This window comes from Pimephales promelas, chromosome 1 (genome assembly GCF_988280905.1).
Source record: "Pimephales promelas chromosome 1, fPimPro1.hap1.1, whole genome shotgun sequence".
NCBI lineage: Eukaryota > Metazoa > Chordata > Actinopteri > Cypriniformes > Leuciscidae > Pimephales > Pimephales promelas.
Window position 1 is genome coordinate 48,652,083 of NC_142769.1, and position 22,246 is coordinate 48,674,328.

Below are 22,246 nucleotides of genomic sequence, written 5' to 3' on the forward strand. Positions count from 1 at the left end.
GTGAAGGACTATAATGCCAACTAGCAGTGTTGTGCACTCGAGACTCGGACTCGGTCTTGGACTCGGTCTCGAGTCCATATTTTAATGGACTCGATCTTGTCATGGACTCGTGTGCATTTTGACTCGGAATTGACTCATACTCGAACATATTGGGAGTCAAGACTCGGACTTATTCCCGAGTCCCATTCAAACTATGTCATGATTATTACTGTATGTTAATATTTCTTTAAATTGTTGTTTGATTGAAACGTCCAATGATTGCTGACTTTCTTGTGCGCAACTACGCATGACTTGAGAGTATAACGTTTGCGGCACGCAAATGCAGCAAGACCCAGGTCAGATGTGATGTGGAGCCTCTAGCTCAACTATGTATTGAAAATGTCTGCCTTATCATCCCTAATTCAGTTTGCATATAAGAGCCACACAGAATTCGTGTACAGTAATGTTCTGTGAAAGAGCACTTACTGATTGTAACAATTGTGTGTAATCTAATAAAATTACCTTTACACCACTATGTGGCCTTTTTACCATTACAGTGTACATGATTCCATGCTATATTTGGTTTACTGTTTTAGTATGGTGCCAATTTTATTGTTACCACCAAATATTTTACATATTCTTGAAGATATCTTTAAGTCTGGTTTGAGACCCAACCTTAGGTTATCTAACCTCTTTGGTCTCGGTCTCGACTCTCTTTGGTCTCAGTCTCGACTCGGACTCGACCCTCTATGATCTCAGTCTCGACTCGGACTCGAGTGAGGTGGTCTCGACTACAAAGGCCATACTTCCTGGTTCTGGTAAGAACTCGAGCTGCTGCGTTTTGTACCAGCTGAAGTTTGTTTATTAAGCGTGCAGGGCAACCACCCAGTAGAGCATTACAATATGAACTAATTGTTCCGCATTTGTCAATGTGAGCATATGACGTAATTTAGAAATATTTTTAAAATGGAAAAATGCGGTTTTACAGATACTAGACACGTGACTTTCAAATGAAAGATTGGCATCAAAGAGCACACCCACACTTTAAAAAATGGTGCTAAATAGCACTAAAAGTGGTTCACTGGCTTGTAATCATAGGGGAACCACTTTAAGTGCTATATAGCACTTATCTTTGTCATATGGTGCCATGTAGAACCACAAGAGGTGCCATAGAGCACGTTAACCACCCCAGAGAACCACTGAAGAACCGGTGGTGCTATATAGCACCATGACCACCGCAAAGAACCTCTGAAGAACCTTTTTTTTAGAGTGAGATGTGAACTTTAGAAAAGTGAAAAGAAACTTTTTCTCAAACTATTTGCTTAGAATGTCTCCTTGTCCTTAAGTGCCTAATGACTTGATTTGTGTTTCCAAACAGGACGCGCATGGAGACCTCAGAGAGTGACTCTGCTAGCAGCAGCAACACAGAGGTTAATCACGCCGAGACCGATTGCAAAATCCTTGAAACTCTGGAGCCCAAGTCCGAACTATGCATGAAAGATATTGAAAAACTTTTGACCACCAATCCAAAGGACTTTAAACACTGTAAACTTGAAATAGAAAGACACGACCAGGCGTGTGCCAGGCCTCTTGATGAACCAACGCTCTCTATCAAAATCTATGGAAGAAAAAATGTTGGCAGGTCTTTTCCAGGAGATGAAGTTTGTGTAGAGATCTTGAGCAGAGAAAAGTGTCCGCGGCAAGGTGAAGGGAGGGTCGTTGGATTAATAAATAGAAATGAAAACTCATTAAGCTTCATCTGTAAGATGGTGGAAGACAATCCTCAATATGTTATACCCATTAACAAATGCATGACCAGAATACGTACACTTCAAAATAAGAAGGACACGGGCAAAATTGAAGTACGACAATACAATAGCGGCCGCTGGGTTAGAAAGGAGTCTGTGAACATAGCTGAGAATCAATTGTTAGTTGTCAAGGTTTTAAAATGGGACAATCTGAAAACATTCCCTCTTGGTGTGGTTACAAAAGTAATTCCAATGAATGATGCGTGGCGTGAAATTCTATGCATTGAACTTGGCTCTAAAAACACACCACCACCGTTCAAACTACAAGCACCTGAAGATGATGAGGCTTTAAAAAGGGAGGATTTGTGTGACGTTATCACTTTCACCATTGACCCAACTTCAGCTGAGGACCTGGATGACGGCTTTAGCGTGACTGAGCTTCAACCGGGTGATTCCTACCAGATTGGTGTTCACATCACAGACGTCGCAAGTTACATCCCCAAAGATAGCGAGCACGACAAATTCGCAAGACAGCGCGGCAGAACAATTTACACTTCCGAGAAGGAAGACGTTGCCTTCATGTTCCCAAGAGATCTGAGCAATGAATACTTGAGTTTGACCCCAAATAAACCTCGCAAAGCCATATCTTTGCTGATAGAAGTTGATAAGAAAACAAGCGAAATACTAAACAGCCGATTTGCTCTAACCCGCATTAAGTCTGACAGACGGATGTCGTATGAAGAAGCAGACCAAACTATTGAGAAGTACTACTACTCGGATGACGCAAAGCCTCTACGGGTCTCATGTGTGGAGGACTGTGTAGCAATTGCTTACCGTTTCTCCGAGGTGCACCGAAAATGCAGACTCGAAGGCGAATGGGCATATGGGAGGCAGGCAGGGCAAAGCTACTCTCACGTCATGGTGGAGGAACTAATGAATCTCTACAACAGTGCCGCCGCTGAAGAACTTATATCTAAAGACGTCACACGAGATCTCACACCACTCAGGTGCCAACGCAAGCCGGACCCAGAACAACTGGAACAGTTTAGAGAGAAATACATTAACCTAATTCCCATGTCACTTTACTTTTCAAATATCTGCGAAGTAGAAAGTGAAAATAGTGAAGAGGATGTTTGGACCAATGCAGAATGTGAGCATGCAGGAATAACACTGAACATTTTCACCTCCATATTTCACAAGATGGAAGAGTTTGCACAGAGAAAAGACTACAATAAACTGATGCAGTTGATTTTTTCAGATGAAATCCATACGACATTTTTCCCCATGGTGCGGGAGTTTCGTGAGATTCAGAAGAAAGCCTTCATTTTTCGCTCGTGCTCTTCGCTAGATTCCAGGTTGGGTCACTATGATTTACAGCTGAACGCCTACACCTGGGCGTCATCTCCTATGAGGCGTTATCTGGACCTTATCTTGCAGAGACTTCTGCACACTGTGCTCTCCAAGAAAACCCTTAAGCAAGCCGACTACACACAAGATGAAATCAACAGGTTTTGTCAGTCTGGAATGGATGCCGAAGAGAAGGAAGCCCAGCTGTTGAGACTGATAAATGTTCAGTTTGAACCCCAAAATGTGGTCAAGCTCGCAGTAGTGGACCAGATTACTCCGCAGGGGCATGAATTCACAATATCTTTCCCTCTGCATCCTACGTTAACGATGATTACCATCATGTACAAGCATCTCAAAGTTGTGGATCAGCCACGATACAATAAGGACGAGAACACCATGACTCTTCATTGGAAGAGAAGAGTGTATTCGTTCAGCAAATCATTCAAGATTTCAGGCCCTTCAAAGCCCATGAAGAATGCGACTCCAGTGTCAAGTATACTGTGGAAAAGACTGAGATCTGCCGTAAAACAGCAGGATTGGGTTAAGACTGAGCAGTGCCTCCGAGACATGAAAAGAGGGGGGAATGAGAATGAAGAAAATGAAGAGGTGAAAGTTGAGCAACACTTTAAGGAACTAACTATGAAGCTGGAGTTAGGCACGGTTGTTCAGGTGCAACTTGGGCACGAACTTAAAGATGGCTTACCAGTTCCTGTAGTTCTGCTGCTCAGCATTAATGAATGCTTCGAGATCTGTTTGGAGCACACGAGAAACCCCACTGTGTGCTTCGCAAAAGCAGAATGCAATGCGTCTAAGACCATCTATAACGGCTACAAGGAGTACCAGAACATCTGGAGACGACTGTGTCAGATAGACACCGCTTACAACGCTTTGGAAGAAAACAATAATGTCATCTTAGAGGATGTGCGGATTAAATGGAGCGGGAATGAAACAAATCTCCAAGGTTTTTTTTATTTAACCAAGACTCAAAAAAAGGAATGGTCTCTGGAGTTTGACCTTAGCAACTGCTTCTTGTGCATCAGACTAAGACACCAGAAACCACAGAACGATTATGCAAAACAGTCGCGTGGTTCTGCAGTTTCAGATCTGCAGGGTTCGCTGCCTTTCACATGGGTTGCTCACGCAGTAACCAGCAAACCAAAGAAAAAGAAGGATACAGACAAGAACGACCGGATTAATTTTCAAATCACACAAAGATCTATGAGTTACATCCCACCCGAGGTTAATGCCAAGGGAACCAAATTCACCATTGAGGTCATTCCCAAAAAAATTCCATTTGTGTGAGTGATCATTCAGCCAGCTGATATATTACAGATGTATTCACAAATGGTTTGTAACGAATGCAATATTATTGCAGGCTCAGGGAACAGGCGATCGCAAGCCTAAAACGGGCTAATAACCTGGTGAAAAATGTTGCCACTAGACAACAACTTGAAAAACTGAATGATGGTGAGTGAAACAAAATGCAAACTTTATTGTAAATTTTATTCAAAGCAGATGTTTTAATGCAAATCTTATCCATTTAAGTAGTACAATGGTAGTACACAAATAAATTGCCAGACACATTTAAAGGGATACTCCACTTTTTTGGGAAATAGGCTCATTTTACCACTCCCCCAGAGTTAAACAGTTAAGTTTTACCGTTTTCGGATGTATTCAGACAATTTTTGGATATTTAGAAGAATATCAGTAACCAGACAGTTTCTGGTCTCATTGACTTCCATAGTATATTTTTTTTTCCTACTATGGAAGTCAATGAGACCAGAAACTGTCTGGTTACTGATATTCTTCTAAATATCACAAAAACGGCTGAATGGATTCGAAAACGGTGAAACTCAACTGTTTAACTCTGGGGGAGTGGTAAAATGAGCCTATTTCCAAAAAAAAAAATTGAGTATCCCTTTAACACATGAGTCCTTGCAGCCGAACAAATGCATGCCTGAGGAAAACAGGGGGACTGTTCCCATAGGTTACACCATTTTCTAATGGTGAATTAAATTATGTAAGAGGACATTTTATTGTACACTATAAAGCACCGGTGTCTAAAGTCTGGCGCCTGGTGATGCATTTCAAACTTGTCTATTAAAATATATCAATGTGACCCGCCACACACAATATATAAATCATGCAATTTCACTATCAACACAAGGTCACAGGACTAGATGTTAGAATATCTCATGTATGTGTTAACATGGCCAAAACCTTCTTCGTGTTGAATCAGATGCTGATGTGGAAAATTTCGACTTGTACGATGTGGATGAGAGCCTGAACCTGAACCTGCCACCTCTGAATGAAAGCCAGCAGAAAGCTGTTGAGGAAGCCATGAAGAAACCTTTTACTGTGATTCAAGGCCCACCAGGTATTAAAATACTCTACAACGTTTGTGCTGTACTTTTTAAAAACCTTCCAAATGACGACTGCATCTCGTTCACTGTTTTTACCCTTCAAACAGGAGCACTCTTCTAATGCTGAGTGAACTTTGAAACAAATTTGATCTATACTTCTACTGCATTATTTGGATATAGCCAACATGAATACTACTGTACATGTACAGTAATCAAGAAAATTAAAGATGCTTATCTCAGTAAATTCAACATTTATGTGCTTATTTATTTATTTAGAAATATAAGGAACAGCACTGCTCTGAATCTCCCCACAATATTACAGGGTACATTTCTTTAGTTTGTTGGAAAAACATTTCAGTATTAAGGAATTCTGCATTCTATAAAGTCATCTTTTGTCGCAAATTGTCTGAATCGATATGTGATTTCACCATTGCAGACTCAATTTGTTCCTGAGTGATGTGAGTTGTGTTTACACTAACATTATTGCTCATATTTGAGGATTGGCAATTGTATTTCTCTAAGTGTTTTTATATGGACATGAATGAATGAATCAATAAATCCAAAGTCATGGCAGCATAGTCATATACAACTCTTTCCTTTTTTGGAAAATGCTGAATCAGTGTCATGTTTTCATCCACAGGTACAGGGAAAACAGTGGTTGGTATTCACATTGTTTACCAGTATTTCATGAAGAACAAAAACTTTCTGCCCACTTCTGAATCCTCCAAATCAACCCCTGATAAGAAACCCCCCAAAAAGCCTGCTATCCTGTACTGTGGACCTTCGAACAAGTCTGTGGATATTGTTGCAGGTGAATCGTGTATTCTGGTCTTTTTATATATAGATAGTAGACCCTAGTCTAATTACAAATACAAATCAAGCTCTAGAGTTTTTATAAGGGAGCCAGAAAAACATACAGTGTGCAAATGTTTGGGAATGATCATTCAGGTTGCTAGCTATAAACATGTGGACAATTGTTGAATGTGTGCTGTACTTACAAAAAGAGAAAACTGAGTATGAAAAGAGACGGTTTGCTTTTATGAATTGGATTCTGACTCTTTTCAGTATGCGATGGCGAATCAAATCAAACTTGTGTGAAGCATTGGCATTCACTTGCATGCGTAGAGTATGTTTCAGACTTTATTTTACTTGTTAAACGGTGTGTACTCACATTACCCATTGATCTTGTGTCTCAGAGCAGTTGCTGAAACTCAGGGGAGTCCTAAAGCCTCTGAGAATCTACTGTGATCAGATGGAAATGCGTGTATATCCATATCAGGGCAGTGACCTGAAGCTTTGCCGCAGATCCCTCCGTGATGAAAAACCGAACGAGAAGCTCAAGTAAGATCTTCCTGTAAAGGAAACATAAAAGTTGGGAGTGAAAAAACAAAACAATGCAAGCATGTACAGGGTGAAACGCAGAGGTCCTAGTACTGAGCCTTGAGGTACTCCATACTGAACTTGTGATCAATTTACTACTACAAATTGGTAACGTTCAGATATGTACAATTTGAACCATGCCAATGCTACACTAATGCCAATGTAATTTTGAGTCTATTTAAAAGAATGTTGTGGTTGATTAATATCAAATGCTGCGCTAAGATCAAGTAACACTAATATGGAGGTACAATCAAGATCAGATGATAAATATGGTCTAAATCCTGACTGGAAGTTTGCAGACAAAGAAAATAGTAGTGTAATATAGTGTTGTTACATTACCATGTCACATGATGTGTAGGTGGGGCACTTTAAAACAAGTGGTGTGTGACTAAACCCATTAAACTTCTAATTCTTTTGCAGGGATATTAATCTGATGGACCTGGTCCGTAAATCTGAAAATCCCTTTTCAGAAAAAGTAGAAACCTTGCGAAAGAGCAAAACAGAAGATGGAATAGATGAGTGAGTAAGACTAAAGTTTATATAAATGCCTGTGATGTTGGTAGAGAGTGTGTTTTCAGTGGGTGTAGGTGTAGTACACTGTTCTTGTATTTACTGCCACCATGAGGCCATTTAAAAAAATACTCCAGTGAAATAAAAATCTAGTAATATTAATTAATTAATTAATCTGTAGGATGGCAAGTCATGATTACTCCAATGTGAAACAGAGGTAAGATAATATGAGATGAAAAGCTGTGTCAGGCACAATATTCAGTGGGAAAAGATATAAAGTCACTAGAAAATACAGTCCCCCAGACATACAAAATAAAATATGTTTAGAACACAATTTAACATTCGACTATGTTATATGTGTTGTTGTGTTTTGTGCTGTTTATCTTTCCTGAAGCTTCCATTTCTAGACATGCTTTCTAGCATCTCAACGACGATAAACTTTCATCTTAAGTAAAGGTTTTCTTCTTTCTTAACTTTTTGGTGCAGGTTTGAATGGCAAGTGTATGTCAACAATAGTCTAGTGTTTCTCAATCCTGGAAGCATGAAGATAATAAAATAGAATCAGATGTGTCTAATAAGGGAAAATGTGTTGTGTAGGGGAATTAAGAAACTTTGGTAAATTAATAAAAAAAATCCTGTGAATTTCGATGGAGCATACAAATCCGTTTGTGTATGTGTTGTTGTACACAAATATGCTAACAAAAATGCGTATTTGCAGGTACAAGGCCGTTTTGAAGGAAGCTCATCAGCACGAGATCAGGGAGTGTGATATAGTTCTGTGCACCTGTGCTTCAGCACTGAAACCCGAGATCCGGGAGGTCATGGATTTCCGGCAGATACTCATTGATGAATGTGCCATGGCGACAGAGCCAGAGGCCTTCATCCCTTTAGTTTCCTACAATCCACAGCAGGTGAGCTTGGGGATGACATCATCATCATCGGTTTCTGTTTAAAACAAAACAAAAGACACAACAGATTCTGGCAGGTGGAGAAGAATTGGGGTTTGCAGCATGTTGTCTCCAATTCTGTCCAAAATCGCCCCCATATACGCTGATTTCACGCAGCCGCCATTTTGAAATCGAAAGCGAAGCTCCGGTGGGAAGAACCCCGGAAATACAGATACACAACAATGCCTAGGACTACCAACCTGAAGCTGCTGCTGCGATTTAACTTACATTACTGGGTGTTAATATACTGTAATGACCTGGCAGTCAGCGCTAGCAGCTGGGTGCATTATGGGTAATTGTTTATTGAGAGTTGATTTATGTGTTATTACAGCAAGATCTTTAAGTTGTTGTTATAGTAAAGTTATGTGTGTAATGTTCAAGTTGATCAGATGTTCTTGGTTCATTTACTGCCTAATGTAAAAATGTGTCCCTCACCGTTGTTGAGAGAGATGTGTAAGGCAATAGGGCCCTGCCTGAGTAGTTCTTTCTTTGTTCTGCATTAAAAGTGGAAAAACGGTGTTACTGCCTCCTGTTGGTTGATGTGTAAACACTCTGGGTCGTGCGGTGTATGGGACATGAGTGTTCTTATCTCATTTTAGGATTTAGCTTAGGAAAAGTGTTATTAGCCTAATTTAGCTCCGGTTAGACTCACGTTTTATTTGGATAGCTACCAGTTATTACAGTGGTGTCAGAAGTGGGATTTTAAAAGTCGTTTAAAAGACGGCATTATGGAGCAAAGCCTAGGCGAATTAGAGCGTGCCATCCATGAGAACAGCATCATGCTAGAGCGTCTGACGAGCAAGACGCCGAGGAGGAGCAGGGCTCCGCACCAGCCTGACGGCGCCAGCATTCACCGAACCATGTACCACTCTCCTGGTCCCCGACAGAACGAACTTCCAGTCGTCTCACCGACACTCCAAATTAGTGGCCAGCCCGGCGCCCTCACACGTTCGCCCGCTAAGCTACCACGATATAGCGGGTTGACACCCCTGGAACCCTACCTGGCACAAGTCGACCTGGCCGCCCTCCACGATGGATGGAGCTGTGAGGAGACGGTGATTCATTTGGCCCTCGCCTTGGAGGGTCCCGCACTCCAGGTCCTTATCGATCTGTCTCCTGAGGAGCGGCGTGATCTCCAGGCCCTCACTGCTGCTCTCAACCGCCGCTTTGGGCAGAGAACCTCCGCTGAACAGAGCAGGGAGGAACTAGCTAACCGACGTCGATGTGAAGGAGAGAGTGTGGGCGCTTTCGCAGCTGACATCCGGGTTTACACCCGAAAGGGCTACCCTACCTTCCAGGCCGCAGCGAGGGAAGAGCTGAGCCTCCACGCTTTCCTGCGGGGTCTTACACCCGAGCGGCTCCGCCAACATGTCCGCCTACTGTCACCCCGAAATCTCAGTGAGGCGCTGAGAGAGGCTGAGAGAGCTGAGGAGGTGCTACAGACTCGGCTGGCGACAGGTCGATCTTCACTCCAGCATCATCTGACGAGAGCCGTCGAACGGGAGGTGGACGTGGCCCGATCCGAGGAGGAGGTCAGCCGAGTTCAATCAGCGGAGACCCCACGACGGAGGACGAGGCTAGACCACTGCTACCGCTGTGGAGAACCGGGGCATTTCGCCAGGGACTGCCCTGCTCCGAGCCCCCGGCCCCGGGCAATGTCACCCCCGGGAAACGACCTCGGAGTGAGGCAGTGAGGGGACCCTCACCCCGTTCTTCAGTACCCCTCCACAATGACTGCCCTACTGTGGGACGCTGCGGGTCTGCGAGAGGACTGTACCTGGACTGTGTTGTTGACGGGCAGCCCTGCAGCGCCCTGGTGGATACGGGGTCCACCATTTGCTTGCTGCGCAAAGGACTGTTGTCTGGAACGGCCGGTCCTCTTCCGGAGGACTGGACCCCCACCAGTACCGAACTGCTCACCGTCACAGGTGAAAGGACAGTAATGCCTGGAAAGAAGCTGTTGTCGGTGGTGGTGGGGATGAGCCAGACGAACCATGAGTTCTGGCTCGCTGATATCAGAGATGAGTGCATTATTGGCTTGGACTTGTTATCCCACTGGGGAGCACGTGTTGACGTGCCGGGGGCCCTAAGCCTAGATAATGAGACTGTGCCGCTCCGATTGGGCCGGAGCCATCATGGAAAAGCTCCGACTCCCAAACGCCACACAAGAGCTGCAGAGACTCAGGGGGGAAACCAGGGGGGGTATTGGAGCCCAGACCAATACATCTCCACCACTAACACCGCACGCTCAATCCGCCCCCCCATCACCTGAAACTGTTGTTGCTGTTGAGGAGTTGGGGCGGCGAAGCAGTGAGCATCTGAGCACACCGCAGCAGGAGCAGTTGCAACGCCTGTTGGGAGAGTTTATGGACATTTTTGCAGCCCGTGAGGAGGACTGTACCAGAACAGCTCTGGTGCAGCATCACATTGACACTGGCCCTGCTGCTCCCATTCGCTTGCACCCCCATAGACTGCCTCTCGCCAAGCGCCAGGCTGCTGAAGAAATGATCCGAGAAATGGCAGCTAACGGCATTATTGAGCCCTCAGACAGTCCCTGGGCTGCACCTATGGTCATGGTGCGGAAGAAAACTGGGGCGTGGCGCCCTTGTGTGGACTTTCGGCGACTAAATGCGGTCACCCGCAAGGACTCATACCCACTGCCGCGCATTGATGATGCATTGGATTATGTAGCTGGATCCTGTTGGTTTAGCTCTTTGGACTTGCGCAGTGGGTATTGGCAAGTTGAGCTGGCGGCAGAAGCCCGGCCCAAAACTGCATTTACGATAGGGCAAGGACTGTGGCAGTTTAAAGTGATGCCCTTTGGACTGTGTAATGCCCCAGCCACCTTTGAAAGGCTGATGGAGCGGGTCCTTAAAGACATTCCCCGCACCCGCTGTGTGGTTTACTTGGACGATCTGTTGGTCCATGCCAGAGACTTTGACCAGGCTGTCCACAACTTACGGGAGGTCCTGACAGCCATCCGTAGTGCTGGTTTGCGGTTGAACCCAGCCAAGTGCAACTTGCTCACCCGCCAGACGCAATTCCTGGGACACGTGGTCAGTGAGAGCGGGGTGGCTACCGACCCAACAAAGGTGGCCGCGGTGAGGGACTGGCACCCACCAACCAACATCACTGAGCTGCGGAGCTTTCTGGGCCTGGCTTCCTATTACAGGAGGTTCGTCAGAGACTTTGCTACCATTGCCAGCCCCTTACATCAGCTGACAAACAAGGGCCGGCGTTTTGGGTGGTCTGAGGATTGTGCTGTGGCCTTTCGACAGTTAAAAGCGGCTCTCATCGACGCTCCTGTCCTAGCCTACCCTGATCCTAACCAACCGTTCCCTGTGGACACTGATGCCAGTAACGTGGGGGTCGGAGCCGTACTATCCCAGAGGGGGGAGAATGGAGAGCGAGTGGTTGCTTACTATAGTTGCAGCCTCAGTCGGCCAGAAAGAAATTATTGCGTCACCCGACGGGAGTTGCTAGCGGTGGTCCTGGCCGTCCGCCACTTCAGGCCCTACCTCCTGGGCACCAGGTTCACACTGAGGACAGACCACGCTAGCCTCACTTGGATGCTAAATTTCCGCCAGCCGGAGGGTCAGGTGGCAAGGTGGCTCGAGATTCTTCAAGACTACGACTTTGAGGTTCAACACCGACCGGGGCGGCAGCATGCTAACGCTGACGCCCTCTCCAGACGTCCATGCTTTGCTGACGAATGTCGATACTGCAGTCGCCAGGAAGAACGATGTCTGGAGCCATCGTCAGCAGCAGTAAGGCCGGGTGACACCCGTGGAGATGGGGAGCCGTTCACCACCGAGCAGCTGAGGCAACAACAGGCGAATGATCAGGTACTGATGAAGGTCAGGGGTTGGTTAGAGGCCCAAACATGTCCAGACTGGCCAGCTGTGTCCTCCCAGGGGCCCGAGATCAAGACGCTTCATTCTCAGTGGGGCAGCCTGGAGCTCCACGATGGCGTGATCTATAGGCGGTGGCAGGCGCCGGGTGGGGGGATCGACCGGTTGCAACTCCTGGTTCCCCACGCTCTGCGGCCGGAGGTCCTCCGTTGGGTTCATGGGGCAGCGGGAGCCGGCCATTTCGGAAACTCCAAGACAGTACGGCGGCTGCGGCAGCGTTTCTACTGGCCGGGATGTCGGCAGGATACAGAGATGTATGTTCATTGCTGCGATATTTGCACGGCACAGAAGGGACCCAGTCAACGCTCTCATGCGCCATTACAACAGTACCTAGTCGGGGCACCTATGGAGAGGATTGGTGTGGACATCTTGGGTCCATTTCCCATCACAGATGCTGGTAACCGTTTTGTCCTGGTCGCTATGGACTATTTTACGAAACTGCCAGAGGCATATGCAGTGCCAGATCAGAGTGCTTCCACTACGGCGCAGCGACTAGTGGACGAGATGTTTGCCCGGTTTGGGGTGCCGGATGAACTTCACAGTGACCAGGGGCGTAACTTTGAGAGCCGGTTGTTCAGTGAGGTGTGCCAGCGATTGGGGGTGAAGAAGACAAGAACCACTCCCCTCCACCCGCAAAGCGATGGACTTGTTGAGCGGTTTAACCGCACCCTGGCCACCCAACTTGCCATCTTGACCAGTCAGCACCAGAGAGACTGGGATCAGCATCTGCCTCTGGTACTGTGGGCATATAGGACAGCTGTGCAGGAGTCGAGTCAGTGCACACCGGCGGCACTGATGTTTGGGAGGGAGCTCCGCACGCCAGTGGACTTGGTGTTCGGGTCACCCCCCGAGCCAGAGATTACTGGCGGGCCAGAATTGGATTACTTCAGGAAATTGAAGGAACGTCTGAGCACGGTCCATCAAATGGCCAGGGAGGCTCTGAGGGACGCTGGAGCCCGCCAGAAACGGGCATACGATGCCCGGGCCCACGGGCCTACGATTGGGCCCGGGGACAAAGTGTGGGTGTTCTGCCCCCAGAGGAAGCGGGGGTTGTCACCCAAACTGACTCATCATTGGCAGGGACCTGGGGAGGTTTTGGACAAAATTTCCGAGGTAGTCTTCCGGGTCCGAATGCCTGGACGGGGTAGACGGGTGGTACTTCATAAGGACCGATTGGCTCCATACCACCCTCTGGCCCCAGAGCAAAAGATTGATGAAGGCCACAGTCGCTCCCCAAAATCCCCTCCCAGCGCCGAAACGGACAATGATGGACTCAAGGCTGAGCCTGGCGTTTCACAGGGGAGGTTGAAGCGTGTTCGACGCCGGCCGGGACATTTGTTAGATTTTGTTGTGGGAGATTAGGGTTGTGGGGACACTAACCCTCTTGGGTGGGGGTTATTGTAATGACCTGGCAGTCAGCGCTAGCAGCTGGGTGCATTATGGGTAATTGTTTATTGAGAGTTGATTTATGTGTTATTACAGCAAGATCTTTAAGTTGTTGTTATAGTAAAGTTATGTGTGTAATGTTCAAGTTGATCAGATGTTCTTGGTTCATTTACTGCCTAATGTAAAAATGTGTCCCTCACCGTTGTTGAGAGAGATGTGTAAGGCAATAGGGCCCTGCCTGAGTAGTTCTTTCTTTGTTCTGCATTAAAAGTGGAAAAACGGTGTTACTGCCTCCTGTTGGTTGATGTGTAAACACTCTGGGTCGTGCGGTGTATGAGACATGAGTGTTCTTATCTCATTTTAGGATTTAGCTTAGGAAAAGTGTTATTAGCCTAATTTAGCTCCGGTTAGACTCACGTTTTATTTGGATAGCTACCAGTTATTACAATACAATATAGGATACTGTACATAGTTCGTTCCTGCTTTTTTACTCTATTAATTATATTTAAAAAAATATTTATAAATGAATTTCACTGTATATAGTCTTAAGTATGAAAGAAATGAAAGAACTGACAACAATGCAGAATACTACAAATTGTAATATTTATCCATACATAATGATTTTTTACACAATGTTTTAATTGGCAGTGCTCAATATATACTAGGGGTGTAACAATTTAATGTCACAATATATCGTATAATACAAAAATGTTTCGTGGATAGTGTGGCAATATGTATGGTGTATAGTTCACCCAAAATAAAAATTACTGTGTGAGAAAAAAATTAAGTTTACAGAGTTTTAGTGTCAGTACTACATTCAACTTCTATATATAATGTTAAATATAATGTATATTTGTGGGTCCTGAAAATGCTAGTCAGTGAAAGAGTGCAAGCATATTCATTTAAAATAATTCTGTATTTTCAGCTTCTGAATCATGAATATTTTTGTTCTGGTGTCACTATTGTCCTGTGCATTGATTTCCAGCATCAAGCTTATTCATTTACACCCACAATAATATCAAATTTAGCATTTTAAACAACAGTACATTTTTAGTATCGCAACAATATCGCATAATATTGTGATGGGAATCATTACCACCCCTATTATATATACTATGCATTTTTAGTAATTCTCAGTGTATACTATATAGCCACATTAGGAGTGGAAGACAATCATATGCATCTTCACATCGAATGAAAATCTCTGGTTTCCTTCACAGATTGTTTTGCTGGGTGACCACAAACAGATCCGGCCCATAGTGCAGTGTGCCCTAGTGAACAAGATGGGCATGAGGCAGTCTCTGTTTGAACGCTACATGGATCTGGCCATAATGTTGGACACTCAGTACAGAATGGTAGGAAACAATCAACAGAATCTGAACACTCGTTTTCATTTTGCTTTGATGTTTAACAAATGCACATGTATGTTAGCATGAAGAAATTTGCAGGTTTCCTTCAGAAGAGTTTTACGAGGGCAAACTGAAAACAGGAGCTGAACGAGGACCCCCCATCCTTCTTAACAAGAGAGGATTGCCGACGCCCATCTTGTTTGGCCACGTCCAAGGAGAGGAAGTCAGTTTAGTGGTGTCTACAGAAAAGGGCAACGAGAACTCAATGGCCAACACTGAGGAGGCCGAACAGGCTGTAAGTCCAACACCGCCTTCAGTTCACGAGCCCACACGAAAAACTCATAGACTGTAAAAATATGGACAAAGCGTCTGTGACGTCACCCATAGGCTTTCTGAAGAACGGGTTTGAAGCTGTTTATGGGGGGTATGGGGGGCGCTATACTGGAAAATCTTGGAAAATACAAAAGTTTCAGAAAGGATACAGAGGTGGTATGATGTGTCGTGTCAGATCATGGCCGAGACGTCAAATTCACTCGGCGCAGCCCGTTATCAGCTGTCAATCAAAGTTAACCGCCCTTATTTGTCATACGTTTTATATCTAAATATGATCTAAACTAACGAGTTAGAAAAAAATTCACCCCCCTCACAGTTGTCAGGCACGCAGAACATATTGAAGATTATAATAAAAGTCCATGGGACCAAACTGTAAACATATGAATTTATGCTGTGAAAACGGACATTATAACATGACGTCTATGGATATTTGCTCCCTTTTGGGACCGGCCTCTAGCGGATTTGAGATGTATTGCAGTTTATCGCACTTCCGGGTAGGCTTCATGTTTCAGATTAGAATGTTGCCTCTTGGAAAAACCACAAGAATTCTCCAATAGGAATTTTATTAAAGGAGTAGTTCACTTTAAAAAAAACTTTTGCTGATAATTTACTCACCCCATGTCATCCAAGATGTCCATGTCTTTATTTCTTCAGTCTGGATGAAAACATTCCAGGATTTTCTCCATATAATGGACTTCAATGGGAACCAAACGGTTCAAGGTCCGAAAGACAGTTTCAGTGCAAACTGTTCCAAGGGCTTTAAACGACACCAGACGATGAATAAGGGCCTTATCAAGCGAAACGAGCATTTGTGCTTATAATAAAACTTATTTTTTTAAAAGAGCGATCGTTTCGCTTGATAAGACCCTTATTCATTGTTTGAAATTGTTTAAAGCCCTTTGAACAGTTTGCACTGAAACTGTCATTTGGACCTTGAACCGTTTGGACCCCATTGAAGTCCATTATATGGAGAAAATCCTGGAATGTTTTCAAACACCTTAATTTCTTTTCGACTGAAGAAAGAAATACATTGACATCTTAGATGACATGGGGGTGAGTAAATTATCAGCAAAAGTTTTTTTTTAAAAAGCGAACTACTCCTTTGAGCTCCTCCTCATGTGTTGATTAATGAATCACGAAGAAAGCAAGTTGATATTGATCCTAAGTTTGTTCCAGAAACATTTTTTGTAATGCTGGTTGAAAGTCATTAATCACCACAAAAATGTTTGTGTTTTCCAGGTTAATGTGGCAGATCTGTTGATCAAAGCACACGTGCCGCCTCAGAATATTGCAATTCTGACCCCTTACAATGCACAGATGTCAGAGATCAAAAAGACAATGGAGGAGAGAAATATTACAAATGTCACCGTTTGCACAATTATGAAGAGCCAAGGTGTGTTATTCTGATTTGCATCAATCTAGAGTTTTAAATTCAATTCTTAATTGAATTTAAAATATTTTTCATCGATACAGTAGCTTTGATTTTATTATCTTATTGTTTATTTTTGTTTTGTTTTTATTATTTTTGTTTTTCTCTGTGTAAGCTCCTTTGGTAAAGCTCGCTTCAAAGGCACTATATAAAATAAAGTTATTATTATTATTCAGCTTTTGTGGGGATAATGTGGGACATTCAAGAGTTGCTGACTTTCCTCTTTTGTTTGAGTTTAACAAGTATCAAAAAAAAAAACACACAAACTGAACACTACCCCAAAAGGAAAATGATAGTAAGACCTCCATTCATTTTCGGGACACAGTTTTAGATATTTTAGATTTCTGTCTGAGAGCTTTCTGTCCCTCTATTGAAACTGTATGTACGGTGTACTGTCCTTGTCCAGAAAGGAAATAAAGACATCATCAAAGTAGTCCATGTGACATCAGTGGGTTAGTTAGAGTGTTTTGAAGCATCGGAAATAGATTTTGGTCCAAAAATAACAAAAAACTACGACTTTATTCAGCATTGTGTTGTCTTCCGGTTCTGTTGTGGATTTGCATTCAGTGACGCTGCCTTTCCTCTTTTGTTTCTGAGTTTAACAAGTATCATAAAAACAAACAAACTAAACACTACCCCAAAAGGAAAATGATAGTAAGACCTCCGTTCATCTTCGGGATGGATTTGCGTTCAGTGACGCTGCTGACGTGTATTCGGGTTCATATAAATATGACTGGGCAAAAAATGCAAGTCACTGAACGCGGATCCACAACAGAACCGGACGACAACACAATGCTGAATAAAGTCGGAGCTTTTGTTATTTTTGGACCAAAATGTATTTCCGATGCTTCAAAACACTCTAACTAACCCACTGATGTCACATGGATTACTTTGATGATGTCTTTATTTCCTTTCTGGACAAGGACAGTATACCGTACACACATGTTCAATAGAGGGACAGAAAGCTCTCGGACTAAATCTAAAATATCTTAAACTGTGTCTTGAAGATGAACGGAGGTCTGACGGGTTTGGGACGACATGAGGGAGAGTCATTAGTGACATCATTTTCATTTTTGGGTGAACTATCCCTTTAAGTGTAAACTGCTGTGTGTGTGTGTGTGTGTGTGTGAAGGAAGCGAGTGGCCGTATGTGATCCTCTCCACTGTTCGATCCTGCTCTGTGTCTGACATAAAAAGCCACAGCCCAAGTAATGCCTGGCTTGGGAAAAGACTCGGATTCATCACTGATCCAAATCAGGTCAATGTTGCCATAACTCGTGCACAGGATGGACTGTGCATTCTGGGTAAGCAGTGAAGAATGCATATGTGATGACAAATTTTATTAAAATAAAAATGTTGTTTACACCTTATTTTAATGTGTAACAGAGTAATATTAATTAACAGTATGAACTTAGTGTAGGGTTAGTGTAGGATTAGGGTTTGGCTGAGTTGCATGTACACCACCAGTTAAAGGTTTTGGATCAGTAAGATTTTTAATGCTTTTATAAGGAGTCCCTTCTGCACACCAAGGCTGCAATTATTTGATTAAAAATACAAACAAAAACAGTAATATTTGGAAATATTATTACAAGTTAAAACAGCAGTTTTCTATGTGAATGTGTAGTAAAGTGTAATTTATTCCTGTGATCAAAGCTGTATTTTCAGCATCATTACTCCAGTCTTCAGTGTCACATGATCCTTTAGAAATCATGATAATATGGTGATTTGATGATAAAGAAACATTTATTATTATTATCAATGTTGAAAACAGTTATTTACCTGAAATTTACAGATTTTGTGACACTAAACACTACTGTTCAAAAGTTTGGGGTCAGGAAGGTTTTATTTATTTATTTTTTATAGTGAAAGAAATAAAAGAAATCAATACTTTTATTCATCAAGGATGAATTAAATTGATCAAACGTTACAGTAAAGTGATTTATAATGTTACAATAGATTCAATTTAACAGATAAATGCTGTTCTCTTGAACTTTCTATTCATCAAAGAATCCTGAAATAAAAATGTAAATAACATTTTATGTTTTCAACATTGATGATAATTATAAATGTTTCTTGAGCGTCAAATCCTCATATTATCATGTTTTTTGAAGGATCATGTGACACTGAAGACTGGAGCAATGATGCTAAAAATATAGATTTGATCAAAGGAATAAATTACATTTTTAAATATATTAAAATAGGAAATTTCTCATGTAATATCCCCATTTCTGTTATCTCTTAGGTAACAGTGAGCTGTTGAGATGCTGTAAACTTTGGAACAGACTCCTGGATCACTATTACAGAAAGAGCTGCGTGGTGAATCCAGCGAGTGACATCAAGGTAGAAGCGCTGCCGAAAAGACGACGGAAACAGAAAAAGCTCTGAGTGTCACGGCAGTGGATAAAGTATAAAGCTTGTTTCCGCCACTGAATAAAAAAATAATAATAATAGTGACTTTTTATCTCACAATTGCGAGGTATGAAGTCAGAATTGTGAGAAATAGTCGCAATTGTGAGATATTAAGTCGCAATTCTGAGAAATAAAGTCACAATTGCAAGATATAAAGTCGCAATTCTGAGAAATAAAGTCGCAATTGCGAGATATAAAGTTGCAATTTTGTGAAATAAAGTCACAATTGCGAGATATAACCTCACAATTATGAGAAATAAAGTCGCAATTGCGAGATATAAAGTTACAATTTTGAGAAATAAAGTCACAATTGCGAGATATAACGTCACAATTCTGAGATATGAAGACACAATTGGGAGATATAAAGTCGGAATTTTGAGAAATAAAGTCGCAATTGTGATAAATAAAGTCGCAATTGTGATAAATAAAGTCACAATTGCGAGATATAACGTCGCAATTTTGAGATACTAACTCGCAATTCAGGACAATTCGCCTTTGGCTAAGCCACGCCCTAGAATGTAGATTGACCAATCACAGCGCAAACAAGAACGAGCTCCCACAGAGGTCCGACACTTTTTCACAGCGCTCCATGGGCTATATGTATGCACACTTAAGTTCCGCATTTGACGCAAGGATCAGTTTCCGGTTGGGGAGATTAAAGTGGAGGAAAACCAAAGAAAACGGCATTATGGCAGAGTCTTCAAAATTTACTGTCCTCCCGTCTTTGAAACAAAACTTTCTTACGTTTAGATGTAATTTTATATATATTTATGATTATTTAATATAATTTTTAAAAAGAAGCACAAACACAACGTGGGGTGTCTGTTTTCGTGACTAACGTTTCTTTAGTATAAGTATAACCATGGAGTATAAAATTCAATATAAATTCTCGTTATTGCATTGGACTCTATGATCGGCGGAAGTTATCGAGCATCCTTATTCACCGGAAATACCGCCGTGCATAGAGCCCATAGACTTTCAACACAGGCGTCTCATATTTTTGGTCTCGGCAGGCTATTACCGTCGTAGTTTTATCAAAAATATGATTAAACGTTGTGCCTGGGGCATTTATAACGCGTTTCCCAGAGAGGTTGGAGGGGGTGTCCGTTTTTTCCCTTCCCAAAACTGAAGTAAAATCCTGACAAGTGCACGTCATCTTTGGATTAAAGTCCCCGTGAACCGGAAGTTGCAAACGATTTTTCTCCAGTGCTGTGACGTATTTCCAAGTGAAACGGAATATTGAACAGAGGGCAGGGTTTGACTCTAGCGCTCCTCCTCTCCATCTCTCGCTCATAGCAAACTAACGGTTTGAGGGGAGTGGTTAAGCGTTTCCCCACCCAAACTGTGAAACCTACGTCATTAGAAAAAGAAACCGTCCCAGACCGGAAGTAACTTTTCAGATTTTGATTAAAGATTACTAAGGTAAAACATTTTTTTAATATATATTCACTTGCACGGATTAATTGTTCACCACAAGACTAGTAATATGCGCTAACAAAGTAAATAGGTTCAATTTTGATTTCACGGGGACTTTAAACTGTATGGACGTCCTCAGTCAACCCCTCAAAGATCAACAAGCACATCTTTTTTGCTTCTAAACTTGCTGTAAAGTTATGCCAGTTAGACCGTTTTATAATGTTTTAGGTTATGATTTCAGTTCTCATACCGGTTGTTGATACGCTAGCACGCGCTGCTAATAAATTGTGTAGTCCGTTTGATGTTTCTAAAACGTAACCTAAAACGTTTTATAATGTTTTAGGTTATGATTTCAGTTCTCATACCGGTTGTTGATACGCTAGCACGCGCTGCTAATAAATTGTGTAGTCCGTTTGCTTTGTAATAACGATTATAGAAGTGTATAGAGACCTACCCAGCTTTGCATGAACAGCGTTGCTCCCTGATATTGTTAGTCCCAGCCTCCGTCTTGATTAGTAGGATATGCGGTGGTTCATTTTTTGACTGACCGTTATTTGGATGCCTTGCTTGTTGTTTCTTGCGTTTCATCTGTTGCCTATGTCTTGAATATAGCCTTCGAACGCATATTGCAGCCACTTTTGCCTAACAGTTACTTCTATCAGACACCTTTTTGCTGCTTTATAAAAGTGTGATAACATTTCAGCAGGAAGAGCTGTCACAGCATGAGCCATGTTGATACCAAACCAGAACCCAGATGAAGTTTGACGGAAGTAGCAACAGTAACTAAGGGAGGCGGGGCTTAGCCAAAGGTGAATTCTAAGGAAAAAAAAATACTTTTTCCCCCTCAGAATAGTTTATCTCACAATTCTGACTTTACAACACTCAATTTCAACTTTATCATGCATTTCTGACTTTATAACACGCAATTGTGACTTTATATCAATTACTGTAATTCTGTCTTTATAATATCACGCAATTCTGACTTTATATCAAGCAGTTCTGACTTCATCTCGCAATTCTGACTTTATAACATGCAATTCTGACTATATCAATCAATTCTGACGTCATCTTACAATTTTGACTTTATAACACGCAATTGCGACTTTATTTCACGCAATTCTGACTTTATAACCTGCAATTGCGACTTTATTTCAATTAATTCTGACTTTATATCTCGCAATTCTTATGTTATAAAACCCAATTGCGATTTTATATCACACAATTCTGACTTTATATATAGCAATTTTGAGAAGAAAAAAAAGAGTCAGAACTGTGAGATAAAAAGCCTCAATTAAAAAGCTTTTTTTATTTTTCATTCTGTGGTGGAAACAAGCTTCCAGAATAAAGTGGATAAGGTCAAAAAATGGAACAAAAAAAACTGTCATAAAAAAAAAATGATCTCATTTTAAAGACTCTCAGCCGAAGAAAAAAAAGTGAAAATATTTTATTTTTGTACATTATTTATATATATATATATAATATATATATATATATATATATATATATATATATATATATATATATATATATATATATATATATAACATGTTGAACTTAAAACTGCTAGAAAATCAAAGCCATAAATCTAAACAGGTTGTGTTCCACATTTGAGCTTGATGTCTCCAGAGAATTTGCCCCATTAGATACCAGTATAATAATTTATCCAATTATAATATGCTTAATAAGCAGAAAACAGGAATAAAGTGAGTATTCGCCTATTAGGCCAAACCTGAGAAAATG

General features: G+C 42.3%; 1 protein-coding gene across 1 annotated transcript; it reads left to right on the plus strand.

Annotated features, from left to right (window-relative positions):
* The first annotated feature begins 1,031 nt into the window (after window positions 1–1,031).
* On the plus strand, window positions 1,032–20,252 carry helz2c (helicase with zinc finger 2c). Its single transcript, XM_039659658.2, is given in 13 exon segments — window positions 1,032–4,372; window positions 4,450–4,541; window positions 5,314–5,451; window positions 6,078–6,248; window positions 6,634–6,778; window positions 7,238–7,336; window positions 8,046–8,238; window positions 14,792–14,926; window positions 15,003–15,215; window positions 16,493–16,646; window positions 17,815–17,985; window positions 18,924–19,048; window positions 19,050–20,252. Coding segments are annotated over 13 exon segments (4,680 nt in total). The 5' UTR covers window positions 1,032–1,364; the 3' UTR covers window positions 19,086–20,252.
* The last annotated feature ends 1,994 nt before the right edge of the window (window positions 20,253–22,246 follow it).